The 14,312-nt window shown below is 45.2% G+C and overlaps 1 protein-coding gene across 5 annotated transcripts; it reads left to right on the forward strand.

Moving 5' to 3' along the window:
* The first annotated feature begins 601 nt into the window (after positions 1–601).
* LOC109645220 (USP6 N-terminal-like protein) lies at positions 602–13,364 on the forward strand. 5 transcript variants are annotated; one of them, XM_069527550.1, is made up of 16 exons: positions 602–726; positions 878–950; positions 2,807–2,940; positions 3,050–3,123; positions 4,615–4,700; positions 4,811–4,850; positions 5,186–5,266; positions 6,264–6,371; positions 6,514–6,623; positions 7,931–7,979; positions 8,669–8,789; positions 8,903–8,997; positions 9,128–9,193; positions 9,936–10,035; positions 10,633–10,785; positions 11,263–13,364. In XM_069527550.1, the coding sequence occupies exons 4-16, from the start codon at positions 3,058–3,060 to the stop codon at positions 11,892–11,894; spliced, it is 1,707 nt and encodes a 568-aa protein (XP_069383651.1). In that variant the 5' UTR covers positions 602–726; positions 878–950; positions 2,807–2,940; positions 3,050–3,057; the 3' UTR covers positions 11,895–13,364. The 5 variants fall into 5 exon arrangements, with proteins under 5 accessions (XP_069383651.1, XP_069383628.1, XP_069383643.1 ...); XM_069527527.1 differs by lacking the exon at positions 2,807–2,940; XM_069527542.1 differs by having other exon boundaries at positions 646–950.
* The last annotated feature ends 948 nt before the right edge of the window (positions 13,365–14,312 follow it).

Below are 14,312 nucleotides of genomic sequence, written 5' to 3' on the forward strand. Positions count from 1 at the left end.
AGACACACAACTGTTACAGACACACAACTGTTACAAACAGACACACAACTGTTACAAACAGACACACAAAAGCTACAAACAGACACACAACTGTTACAAACAGACACACAACTGTTACAAACAGACACAACTGTTACAAACAGACACACAACTGTTACAAACACACAAAAGCTACAAACAGACACACAACTGTTACAAACAGACACACAACTGTTACAAACAGACACACAAAAGCTACAAACAGACACACAACTGTTACAAACAGACACACAACAGCTACAAACAGACACACAACTGTTACAAACAGACACACAACTGTTACAAACAGACACACAAAAGCTACAAACAGACACACAACTGTTACAAACAGACACACAACTGTTACAAACAGACACACAAAAGCTACAAACAGACACACAACTGTTACAAACAGACACACAACTGTTACAAACAGACACACAAAAGCTACAAACAGACACACAACTGTTACAAACAGACACACAACACAACTGAAAGTGAGGACCAGACAAAATGTCCTCACAAAGCTGCTGCACAAGAGCGCGCACGCACGCACGCACACAGGTCCTGCAGTACCGGCTCTGACCAGCAGATGTCGGCAGAGTGGGGAGGCTCGGTGTCTCTCAGGCCGGATCTGACGACTCTCTCTCCGCTGCGGCTCCTCAGTCTGACCCGCTGCTGCTCGGACCAGGAACCAGGAGCTGCTCTGTGTGTGTGTGTGTGTGTGTGTGACACAGTGCGTGTGACACAGTGTGTGTGTGTGTGTGAGTGATACTGAGACTGTGTGTGTGTGTGTGTGTGTGTAACCCATGCATTGACTCTATTGTTGTCATCCCGGTGCTTCGCTCTGTAACCGGAGGATGCTCCAGAGCAGCCGGAGCTCGGAGCTCTGTTCCTGCACAGAAAACACAGAAACACCGCGGTGCATCACGGTAATTATTCTCCTTTATTTACTCTCTTTATCTTTATTCTCTTCTGTGTTTTATTCTCATCAGAATAAAATGATCTCGCGTGAGCTCGTAGCTTCGTCTCTAACAGTAGCATCTCGGCTCGTCCTGCCGGAGCCTTTCGGGTTTGTTTACCCGGAGAAAGCGACTCTTAGAGCGGCCACAGAGATCCGAGCCCCGCGGAGCGAGTCGGTACCGAGCAGAGCTGCTGCTGAAAGAACCGGGTCCGTGAACGCATCAGTGTGAGGAAGACAGTGAAGGCAGCAGCAGCTGTGGCCTGCAACACACACACACACACACACACACACACACACAGACACACACACACACACACACACACACACACACACACACAGACACACACACACACACACACACACACACACACACACACACACACACACACACACACACAGTGTGATTCTGAGTCTCTGGTTGGTCTGAACTCTTCATCACAGGCAGATGTGTTCTGGTGGCTTCTCTGTCCATAAATTACAGGAGTGAACTGTGACTCAGGTCCAGAACCCACGTCTCAAACTCTGATGTCGTTTGTTTAATGAAGTCATCACTTCAGACCAGATGCATCATGGGTGGACGTTCCGTGGATAAATCATCCATCATGCTTTGTTTTTGTAGCTAACCAGAGAAAACGTCTAATTTTCGGCCTGTCGGTTCGTCTGTCAGGTGGAAGCGAGGAGCGGCCGCCCGCTCGCTCTCGGTCCAGGAGGCCTCCACCCTCCTCTGGGCCCGCAGCCAGAGCTCCTCTGTGATCCAGTGCACTGACCACATGCAGCCGCGGCCACATGCTTCACATCACAGCTCATTTTGAAAGCTTCTGTGAGACGTCAGGGTTTGTGCCCGAGCGTCTGCAGAAGATCTGAAACTAGATTCTCCAGTTTCTCCTGATGAGTTAAATCTCATCAGTGTTTGATGGATCAAAACATCACGTGACCAAAACCAAAGTATCTGAAACGACGACGTCCAAATGACGCAAACTGGATCCGATGTTTACAGAAGGAATCAACGAAAACCACAATTCAAAAAGTCTGAAGGTTGAAAACCTGGAGAATTTAGATCAGAGTCATTTTATTTAGATTTTAAAGCAACACTATGTAACTGTTACTGAGCAACAGCGCCCCCTGCTGCTGCACATGGTGAATGATTCTGTTGAGCTCTGACTGTGTCATCCCACTGAACAGTGGATATTACCCATGATCCTCTGCTTCCTGACCCAGAGGAGCTGCTGCTGAACATTGGAGATAAACTTCAGTTCAGCTTCACTCTTCAACTGTCTGGAGCTGAAACTGACGAGTTATTGAGAACGAGTTCTCAGGTTCTTTATGGAACCTCGCTGATGTTCTGCAGGATTAAACGTCCTCCTGCTGATCCTCTTTGTTTCTCTTCGTTCTCCACTTTCATTGCATAAACCTGCTTTGGAGAAATTCCTAATCCGCGCGGTTTGCGTGTCCAGATTACGAGCGGTCATTGGCGAGGACCCTGCACAGAGGAAGTAGATTAATCTGGATTAATACCCTCGCTGCTTTGTTTGGGGATGATTTACCAGCGACGTCTGGATCCAGCTGGGATTGTGTGCTTTGTTTCAAAAGAGACTTAAGTAGCTCAGATAGAGGCGATGATGTCACAAAACGTCCTGTGAGCAGAAGCAGAGGAATTCAAACAACTTCATTTCCTGTCGGGTCGTGTTCCTGCAGCCGTTCAGTCTTCTTGTGTTTTTCTGTCCGTGTGATGGACGAACTCACAGAACGATGCTCACTCACAACCACGTCTCAAATATTTGACTGCTCAGTGTCTTCTGTCTGTCACTCGTCCTCCACGTCCAGACGTGCACCAGAAGGTCGTGAGTTCTTCTCTGACCCACATCCTCGCTCCAACTTCACTGGAAACCCGTTCAGTTGTTTTTGCACAATTCTGCCGACAAACGGACAGAAGTGAAAACGTCATCTCCTCAGTGGAGGTAATAATTCTTCTCTATATGACGACATCACCGCTCATCCTGTCGGTTTGATCCTCCGTCGACTCGTTAATCGTTGAGCTCTGATGTTTCTGCTCTCCTCTCTCTGCAGACTCTGTCATGAAGAAAGACATCGAGACTCTAATCGCAGAGGAACGCGCTGACATCATCTTGAAATATGCAACGGTGAGTTTGTGTTTCCAGCACAAGGAACATCCTCAGTATACTAGATTTTTATACTACTTATACTACATATACTACATTTTTATACTACATATACTACATTTTATACTACATATACTACATTTTATACTACATATACTACATTTTTATACTACATATACTACAGTATTTCTGTGAAGATTTACACCAGAACACTTCAAGATGTATTTGAGTCAGTATGAACTTTAATCATTTAATGTAAATTAAATATTGGTGTTTATCTTTAACTTGATCCTGAAATATTTTGTATTTTTTAAAAACCCAAATGAATGGTCAGCATTTGAAAGTACTACAGGTCTGGATGAGTTAATGTGTGTGTGAGTTCGTAGGAGGCGGAGTTTACACTTTGGTGATTTCATGGATGAATAAAACAAACTGTACTCTGTGGGGGGGCAGTGCAGTGTGTGTAGGAGGATGTGAGTACTCAGTGTGTGAATAACACATTGTGTAATAATGTGATTAAACCTGTTCGAATCTGAACATTCTGATAAACTACAGTTAGAAAACAGTTCTGGTCGTTGATGGCGGCGGTCGGAGGTTAAATTTAGCTCAGCAGCTCGGGGCGGCGGGGTGATGGGGGGGGGGTCTGTCTCGCCATAGCAACAGCAGTGACACACTGCATCTCGATTGACTTGACACCGACCTCCGGGGGGGGGGGGGGGGGGGCGGCTGTGAGCCCGGTCCGTCAGATCTACGAGTGGATGTTGGTTTCAACCTCGTGTCGATCAAAGCTGTTGTTTTTAACCCAGAGAAGTTAGAGATCACATGTTTGTTTCACCTGAGGTTCAGAACCCGACACGTTCAGGCTTCATTCACACATGAAGGTCTGAGATCCGGCCTCATCCATCACACACAGACGTGTTTGAACCCACAGCTGAAAAGTGGAGTTCAGTAAAATACGACCTTTATTTAGTTGTGTGTTAAAAAAGCATGAATTGATTCACTGGCTTCAGCTGCCGTTGATTTGAAATCAGGCTCCGACGCTCGGTGTCTCCAAACACCCTGAGTGAGAAAGTATTTTTAGTCTTCTCACTTTCATGACATCACTCACGGGGCCTCAGGGGCCTCGGACTCAACCTCGATGAAGCTGTACCCCCCCCCCCCCCCTCGCTGAGAGCAGGAGGCTGATTGGCTGCCGTCCAGTCAGGCAGACAACCGCTCATCAGTGGCCTCTGTGGTCGCCTGTCGCAGGATCAGCTCCCTCTGTGTTGTGTCAACACTGAGACCTGATTGGTGCTCGGATGGATTTTCCATGATACAAACATCCGAGCTGCAGTTTGTCTGTGAATCATGAGCATCACTCATCAAACCCCAGTTTTACTCTTAAATAATAAATAAGAATTGGTTTTCGAGGCAGATTTCAATGGTTCTGTTTAACATATTGAAAGTTTGAATGTGAGGCTCAGTACAGTGTGAATGTAACATGTTGTGCGTTTGTGTGTTTGTGTGTTACAGGGCAGGCAGGGCGGGGTGGAGATCGACCCTTGGGAAGATGCTGACTACAGCATCTACAAAGTCACTGACCGTTTCGGCTTCATGCAGTAAGTCCGTCCTGTGTTGCCCTGGTCTGAGCGCTGTCCTTCCAGTTGGTGGCGCTGTGCAGCGATCTCTATCAACTTAGTTTTCTGATTCTGTTTCATTTGTCTTCCAGTGAGGACGAACTACCGGCCCCGACAGCACATGAAGAAAAGGTAAAGTTTTCTGCAATCTGCCACTTCACCACCAGATGTCACTAAATTCTTATACTAAAGTATTAAAACTGTGGTTAAAGTATTAAAGTAAATGTATTTGATCCTAATGACTGATAAATTATTATATATGATTAATACTGAAGCGTCAGTGTGTGAGCCTCATGTTACTGTGGTAGCTGCTGCAGGTTTATTTACCTGTCTATCTAACTATCTGTCCACCTGTCTGTCTATCTGTCTGTCTGTCTGTCCACCTGTCTGTCTATCTGTCCACCTGTCTGTCCACCTGTCTGTCCACCTGTCTGTCCGTCTAAATGTGTATTTTGTCTGGTTGACAGTTGAAGCAGCTGGAGATAGAGAGAACAGAGAAATGGCTGAAGATGGTGAAGAAGTGGGATAAATACAGGAACAGTGACAGGGTGAGTAACAGAGACTGAAAACTGATTGATAGTTGTTTTATTAAAAACGTCTTCACGTCTGTATTTACAGGAGACGGTGTGAAGTGGCTGCAGGTTAACTTGAAGCCGTCACATTTCAGGGCCGAGCAGTTTAACTCTGGATCCCTGTCACTGACCAGAGATCAGTGTTATCAGTGAAATATGAGTCAGTAGGAGACACAGGCTGGATCGGTACCTTTTCATTTTATAAACTCATCTTCAGCCTCTCTCAGCTCCTCCTCTTGGTGTTATTTAGTTTCCTCACCGTTCAGCTGTTGAACACTGTGGAGCTTTGAGAAGCTAAAGAGCCTTTTGTGTCCATCGGGAGGTGGAGAACAAACACGGAACAAACATGGAGCTACGTCTCCGATGGTGCAGCGTGGGCATGTTCTCTAAACTCACACTCTGGCGACTTTGTTTCCTGCATGTTTTTCCAGATGATTCTCTCCAGGGATTAAACAGTTCCCAGTTTCACAGACTACGACGAACCCTGCAGCAAATATCCGTCCTCGTCTTTCTCCTCCGGACACAGTTTGTTGCTCGGCTGCCTCCCACTGATGCTTTGTTTTTAGAGAGATGTAATTCAAACAAATGATCCAGCTCCCATTTACCTGATGAACTGGAATTTTAGAGTTTAGAGTTTATTTTATTGTTTAATATCTTGACAATAATACAAATAAAAGATTTGAGGTCATTTCAGAAACAGATGTTTGATTGTGAACACCAGTGCCCACAGTAGTGAGGCGTCACGTTGCAGATATTTTAAATCCATCCAACCCACGCAGGTAAACAAACCACACACACACACACACACACACACACACACACACACACTCTGTTCGCTCATTGAAAACCCTCGTTCTTGTGAACAGTGTCGTAGGCGAGCTGTAGGTGGTCAAACTTTCCATCGCTGTCTCTCTGAACCTTCTGTCTTTTCGTTTCGGTTGGTGTTAATGTTTTCCTTCTCTCTGGTTGTCAGATGGTGAAACGAGTCTATAAGGGCGTCCCGCTGCAGCTCCGGGGCCGAGCCTGGGCCCTGATGCTGGACGTGGAGAGGATCAAGAGGGAGAACGAGGGCAAGTACGAGGTATGTGTTCGTGATGCGACCCGACCTGCAGCTGCTTCCTGAAGCCAGTGTGTTCTCTGTGAAAATATAGATCAGAATGAGATTACATTTAAAAACAGGGTCAGTGTCTGTGACCCCCTGACCTGGGTGATGTTCTCCTCAGAGAATGAAGGAGCAGGCCCGACTCTACTCGTCTGAGATCAAGCAGATCGACCTGGACATCAACAGAACCTTCAGAAACCACATCATGTTCATGGATCGCTTCGGAGTCAAGTAAGAGAACCAGATGTTTATTATCTCCACAGTCAGATTGTCAGTAACTCACAGATCTTCACGTTCACAGGACTGAAGTTCATGAGTGTGTGTGATTTGATGCAGATGAAAATAAACTGGATGAATTTAACTGTTGGTGAAGGTGTGAACTCTACTGAGTGAGGTTCTAGTTACATTTATAAACTCAACAAACTCACTCAGTAAAATCCAGTTCATGTCCAAGCTCGGAGCCCATCAGCTGATGATGGACCAGCCTCTGGGGACAGCAGCTAATATCTTTGGTCCTTAGACAGCTTAGATCTGGGCCACGACTCCGTCCTCTGTCCTCTCCACCGTTTACAGTCCCACTAGTTTCTTTTATCACTCGAGTCGAATGTTTCTCCACATGATTAACGTCCAGACGACAGTTTGTCTAATCTCGTTTAACATCTGCATATTCAATTAAAAACCGAAATCTGGTCCCTCGCCTCCAGATCAGTTTATTCACATGAAGAATCTAGAGATCATGAGTGAGACTGAAGCATCAGAACCTCCGAGGGTTCTGGAACTTTTTATTTGAATTCAACTTTAATGTGTAACAGGATAAAACATGAAATGGTGTCTGTGAAGATCCTCAGTGGTCAAAAGTAAGTGGACGCTCCTGCACTCATTAGTGGTCGATCTCACTCAGGCTCCGGACGTGAGATGAAATCCTTCAACATCTGGAAACCAGAGAGTTTGTTTCTGGTGTGGAACAACACGCTCGGGTGTCCACGTTCCTCTGATTCGTGTCCAGGTTGTTTAATGTGGATCAGTTTCACTTCAGTCTGGATTGAGGAGGAAGAGAAGCGGAGACTTGTGACCTCGGTGTGAACCGGAGCGAGTGTGAGAGGCGGCCGATGGAACCTGATCCTGTAACGCAGTGATGTCACTGACAGTTTAATAGACCGCAGGCCGGTTCTGGAGCGGAGGTGGAAAATCTGGGGCAGTTTTCAATATTTAATATGAGTTCAAGGCTCTGCAAGAACCGAGAGTTTTATAAAGACAGAGAGAAGTGGTAGAACCGAGGTCTCTCTGTCTGTGTTCTCTGTTTCTGTTTTCTATGTTCTTTCTCTTTCTTTGTCCTCTATGTGTTCTCTTCTCTTCTGAGTTCTTTGTTAGCTGTGGTTTCTTGGTTCTCTGTGTTCTCTATGAGACAGAACGTTTGACGGTTCTCTGTAGGAACCGTATGAATCACACACAACCTCAGTGTCACAGGATTCATCGAATTATTGAATAAGTGACACTGATACTTTCTCCTCACTCGTTTCCTCTCGTCCTCTCTTCAGGCAGACGTCCCTCTTCCATGTTCTTTCAGCGTATTCAGTCTACAACACAGTGAGTGGCTGGTTTTCTCTCCGTCACTTTAAAATTCCTCTTGAACACGATGAAACTGATAAATATGAGATTTTCCTTCTGAGCAGATTCGTACTCACTGTGAGCTCCAGTATTACAGTATGTATGTGTATTATTATAGTATTATATTATTATTATACTCTCTCATGTATCTTAAAGATTTCAGAGGCTGCAGGACAGAAGACATTATTATTATAACTTATTTTAAATCAGAGCAGCTCAATAGTTTGAAAGAGTTTCTCTTCCATTAAACATGCAGGTGATAATTTAATCGGGAACAAATAAATGATATAATAATAAATGAACACCTTCAGAAAACATTCATGATGAGTGGATAGTTCTTGAATTGTGCTTTGAGCGTTTTATTCTTATTTATCTGAGACACCCAAATTATATATCTGTAATATATATAATTCTCACAAAACTACAAAGAAGAAACATAAATTACACAAAATATATAACTTATTATTACATATTAGAATAGATTATTACATTATCACAATACAGAACAACAAACACATTATTTCTGAAAATATTAGCACACAAAAAAAACTGATTTTGTAACGTTAGCATGCAGATTTTTGCTAATTAGCAGTAAAGCTGATGGGAGTGACGCTAGTTTTTCAGGACGTGTTGGACGATAATGTGCTGTTGTTTTGTGCCGCCTGCAGGAGGTGAGCTACTGCCAGGGGATGAGTCAGATCGCCGCCCTGCTGCTCATGTTCATGAACGAGGAGGACGCCTTCTGGGCCCTGTCACAGCTGCTGACCAATCACAAACACGGCATGCACGGTGAGCTGAACTCATCTGAACCTCATGAACGCCGCTGCCTGGTCACGGCCTCTCAGGCCTGGTTCAGATTTTTTATTACGTGAGATTAAAAGTGTCTGTTTTTTTTTCTAAAGGCTTTTTTGTACCCGGGTTTCCCAAACTCCAGCGATTCCAGACGCATCACGATCAGATTATTTCCAAACTCATCCCCAAACTGAAGAAACATCTGGTGAGGTCACAGTTACACAAGAGTTTCATAACAAAGAGCGAAGATGAATCAACAGCGGCGAGAATTCTGCTCGTGACGACGTCTGATGTGAGTTTCTGCCGCTCACTGATCCTCTCTTCTCTCTCTGCAGGACAGGGAGCAGATGTCTGCAGGGATTTACTGCACTAAATGGTTCCTACAGTGTTTCATTGACCGGGTGAGGAACCTGCCTGATTCATGTTTTCTCATCTTCATCCACTTCTCATTTCACTCTGTGTAGTTTCCATCCAGATGTGAAAGTATCTGAAGGATGAGCAGAATTTTAAGAGCAGCAGGTGGCGCTAATTCTCCAGAGGAAAAGGGTCCAACAGGGCGACCTGCCATCCGATAAGTGAGGGCGCACATCATGTGATATTCAAGCTCCAAACAAACGAACTACACTTCCCATAATGCAGCTTTCCTAAGATCATCTTTAACTGGCAAAAACCGTGGACTGTAAAAAAAAAAAAGCCGGGCGACGTGACGAGTCTCTAAAAGTGAAGCTAAACTGTCTTGATCAGATTATTATGAGTTCAGCCTAAAAACACAACTGCAAGTTTTACCAAGAAACACTGACACAAGAAAACTGTCAATTATCTTTTCGTGCTTTCAGCAGAAAAGGTTGCTGCTGATATCTGAGCCCTGGGGTGTTACATTAGAGCATTAAGAGCTGTTAGGCTGAACTGCCATTAGTCTCCTCTGCCCACAATCCTGTGGTGGTGGTCTGGCAGCGTTCGGCCGCTGTCAGCACTTCCCTGCTCGGCTCAGAGGGGCCTCGGGGGCCCCTGAGGTCTGGGAAAGAACCAAACAAACCTCCTGACTCCGGCCAGGACAGAGAGCTGCATGTATGTGCAACCTCCGGCACGAACACGTCGAGATAAGTCGCAGTAATGTGGTGACTTGTTGTGTCTGTCCTGCAGACGCCGTTCACCCTGACCCTTCGCCTGTGGGACATTTTCATCCTGGAGGGAGAGAAGCTGCTCACAGCCATGTCCTACAACGTCCTGAAGATCCACCGGAGTGAGAGACGACCACACGTTCCACACAAACACATAAATCATCTGCTCAGGCTGTTAATAACAACCCCGCTGAATATTTTACATCAGCGGTTCCCAAGCTAAGGGTCCAGACCCGCTGGCCGACCACCAGACGAAGAAAGAGGATCACAAGATGATTTCCTGACATCAAATACATTTTAAAAACAATTCTCAATGTCACACTTTAGGAGTTATTGTTCCAAAGGTCAAAACATACAAAGTTCATGCAAATCATCAGCCTCCGACAGATTAACGACAGCGACAGTTAATTTACAGCAGCAGCAGAAACATTGCAACATTTTTTTTTTATAAACTCTTTTCCTTTGTTTCTGTCAAAGTTATTTTCAATCGTTCTGTCTTTTTAACAAACTTTTCAAAGTTCAGTTGAAAGTCCAGACTTTTGGATTTATCCTCTGAAGACAAAGTCATGGCTCATTTGAACTCTTTTAAAAAACTGTATAAAACCCTGTAAAGCCTCTGAGATCGTTGCCTCTGTGATATTAATGTTCCTCATTGTTGTTCTGTTGGTGAACATCCGAATCAGAAACACACACAGAAGCTAATAACACTGTTTGTGCAGAACGTCTGGTGAAGATGTCGCTGGAGGAGCTCAGGGAGTTTCTGCAGGAGAGAATCGCTCAGACGTTCTTCTACAGCGACGACGTGATCGTGGAGCAGCTTCAGGCCTCCATGTCTGAACTGAGAAAAATGAAGCTGGACCTTCCTCCTCCAGGTACATGAACCTGAGTCACTGTATCTAAAACCACTTCCGTCCTCAGACTACGTGATAATCATGTTTTAACGTAAACATTCCATCGTATCATGCAAACTTTTCACATGGTAAGAAAACAGGCGAGGCAAATTCATTACCTCCGTCACAAAGGTTCTGTTTTTACTCGTGAGCAGATTCTAACTCGGTGACGTGATGTGGGTCAAATCAGGGGGCGGATCCAGGAATCTGTTCTTTCTTTACCGACTGTTTATAAAAATGTTTGTAGACTCCGGGTCCAGAAACTGAAGCCAGTGAGGAAGAAACCGCTCCTCCTAATATGGTTACTTCTGGTTTAAAAAAACAAGATGGTGCTGAGGCTTCAGAACAGGAGCTGACAAACCAATGAGTGATGTCACAGTGGGTTGAGCTGAAACTGATTCATCGTCTCCATTAAGTAAAAACCTAAACGACTTGTGTGATCGTATCGGTTGTTTTCAGGGAAGCCCGACGAGTTGCCTCGGAAGCCTCTGGGCCAGGAGCTGCCGCTGCTGCTCAGTCCGGTCAGAGTGAAGACGTCCTCCGCCAGCAGCTTCCCCAGAGCTGGACTGAGCCTCCACATCATCTCCCACCAGCCCGACACCATCTCCCCCGACCAGAGCCCCTCCAAGGACCCCAGGGACCTCGATGCTGCAGAGGAGGCTCCACTACCCTCCCCGGACCCCATCATCATCCACAGCCAGGTGCCGCTCACCCCCGATGGCTCCCCTCTGATGGGGCCGCCGCCTTATCAGCCCCCGGGCAGCCGAACACTGGTCACGACGGATCAGCTGTCACTGCCGGATCGTGATGGGGATGAAATGCAACCGGATGCAGCAGCTGCCACAGCTCGGCAGATCGCAGATACGCTCTCGTCTGACTCTTCTGCAGCCGTCAGCGCTGACCACTCCTCCCACGGCGTCCCACGGACTCTTTCAGCTCCTGCAGTCCAGGTGGCGTCTCCAGGTTCGGTCCTGGCTCACTCTGGGAGTCTGTCGGCAGTGGAGGCGGCGGAGGACGGTTTTCTGGTCGAGCTGCCGAAGAGAAACTCGAGTTCATTAACAGAGGAAAACCAGACGCCTGATGTTTCATGAAACCACAACACGCAATGATTTATTCATGAGGTTCTAACTCTGTTTATTTGATCACGTGTCAGTTTTGGTGGAGAACAGAATTATCAGTCGGATCATCTGTGTCGAGCAATAACTGCTCTTTACTAGTATAGAAGTGTAGGAACTATTCAGCCAGCCACCAGGGGGCGATTGAGAACCTTTAACTTCAGCCGTCATGTCGTCCATCATTATTTAAAGTCTCTAGTGATTTCCAGGTCAATTTGGGCTAAAAAGTTGCATTGTGGGAAGTGTAGTAAGTCTTGTGGAGTCAGGGATTCTCTACGTTTACTGCTTTGGTTTTTTTTTTTTCATTCTTTTATTAAATCTAAACCTGCAGCTGGTGTCAGAACAGAACAACAGGTTCCTGTACAAACCAGGTTTCATGCACAGCTCAACCCTCCACTACATATTCCTCTGTTCAACACTTCCTCCCACTGCTCATGCACAAAGTGTGTGATTCGTCAAGATCTGTGCTCGTTCCCAGACTCTGAGATCTGCGAGGAGACGACGGACGCTGCTTCGATCAAACGTTCTGTTACCTGGGAGCTGAGACACGTGAAGAGGCATCACCCTTTACAATAAAAAAAAAAACCACGCTCCTAGTTTTGTAATGTCTCGTCAGAGCACAGAATGCTTGCTCTGCCTTTTGAAAACGTTTGTTAGCAGAGTTACAGTTTTATTTTTTGTACTAACGTCTCGATGCCTTACTTGTATCGGCTTCAGTTCATGTGTGTGACGTACGTGCACAGCAACAGAGGGACTGAGAGGATCTGACCGGACGTGAGGGACAGAAAAAGACTTTGAGCTGATGGGCTGAACACTGAAGCCTCTGACATGGTGAGCTGGCTCACTGTGATGATTGTACACATGCAAACCTATTGAGCTCATTTTAGACACGTGGATCTCCAGCTCAGTAATTTATTGTTTTGTCCTCTTGTGGAAAGGTTCTTTTCCAGACCCGGAGTATCTTCTGCTTTTCCACCGAGGTGCTTTAGAAGATAAACGTAGTTTTCAATCCTAAAGAAACTCAGCAGGAAGTAGACGCTTCTGTTGACGTTGTGTTTAGAGAGTTCAGTATTGTAGAAGAGTTTCTCATTCAGAGAAGAAAACTCAGCTTTGTGCTTAGAAATAGTCAGAGATCGACATCTTGTGGTCAGTTTAGGTAAAGCATGTCTTTCCTTAGAGGAGACTTGAAATGTTTTGAACTTTTAGATCAGAAAATCAGTTCGAAGAATCGTGTGATTTGAAGCCATAACTTTGAATTCTGTGAATATGTTTTGGCTTTTTATGACGTTTGACTGAACTTCAGTGATGAAACTCCAGATGGTTTGTGCTCAAGTTAAACATTCAACAGTTTTATTGTACGTTGAAACAAGTAGAAACTTTCCCCGGGACTTTGAAGAGCTCGATGAAAACCTGGAGATGAAACAATACAACTTTTATCTTCCTTGACTGTTTGTGTGATTCTTACTCTTTTTATTTTTATTTAACAGAGCACTGGTTTTAGATTTTATTCATTTTAAAGTGATTTCAATCTTGACTCTGTTCTTCTTCTGTTGACCTGGACATTCACAGAAAACACTTCCAGTGATCACCTGGTACTTTTCTCTCACCTTCTCTAAGGTTCTAAATAAAATCTGTCACCAGCAGGAAACTGCTCCAGAAAAAGCCTGAGTTCACTTCACATCAGTTGCTTCATAATTAGATTAATTGCAAATTGAACATTTAACATGGAGCATCGCAGGTGCATCATCCTGGGACCAGACAAACCGAAGGATTCTGGTTCACACTGAGCTCATTTGTTGAAAAACGTCTTTAGTGTCGTTAAATCCAGAAACTTCTCTTCACAGCCACAGAAAGATAAAAAGACTAAAGAGCCAAAATAAAGAATCAATATTCATACACACGTTTAGAATTTGGAATATTTAACATTTTCTTCTTCATAAACCTCAACCAACCTCTACACCTGTAACAGCGCCCCCTGTGGCCATGTGAGGGTGGTGCAACACCTGGACAGGTGAGTGCTCTGAACACACCGCAGCAGGACTAGCATGGCTGCCGGTTAGCTTCGTGTTAGCTTCGTGTTAGCTTCGTGTTAGCTTCGGCTGGTGTGGTTCTTTTTCAAATGATCCAAACTCACGACTCGTCAGCTCAACGTGTTCAGAACCAACAGAGGGAAACATTTCGGTTCTGCTGCTGTTAGCAATGCTAGTTCTGCTAATCGCTATCATAAGCAGGTGTGCTAAACTAAGCTAGCATTGTGGACATAGGCCTTTTTTTATAACAGGACAGTTGGACTGTTTAAATGTGAACTACACGACGACGTGAAGACAAAAGCTGGACAGACAAACACCAGCGGCACAAATGAGTTGGAAGGTTCATCCAGATGTTTGACTGGAA

The sequence above is a fragment of the Paralichthys olivaceus genome, chromosome 1, assembly GCF_024713975.1.
Source record: "Paralichthys olivaceus isolate ysfri-2021 chromosome 1, ASM2471397v2, whole genome shotgun sequence".
In the NCBI taxonomy this organism is placed as follows: Eukaryota; Metazoa; Chordata; class Actinopteri; order Pleuronectiformes; family Paralichthyidae; genus Paralichthys; species Paralichthys olivaceus.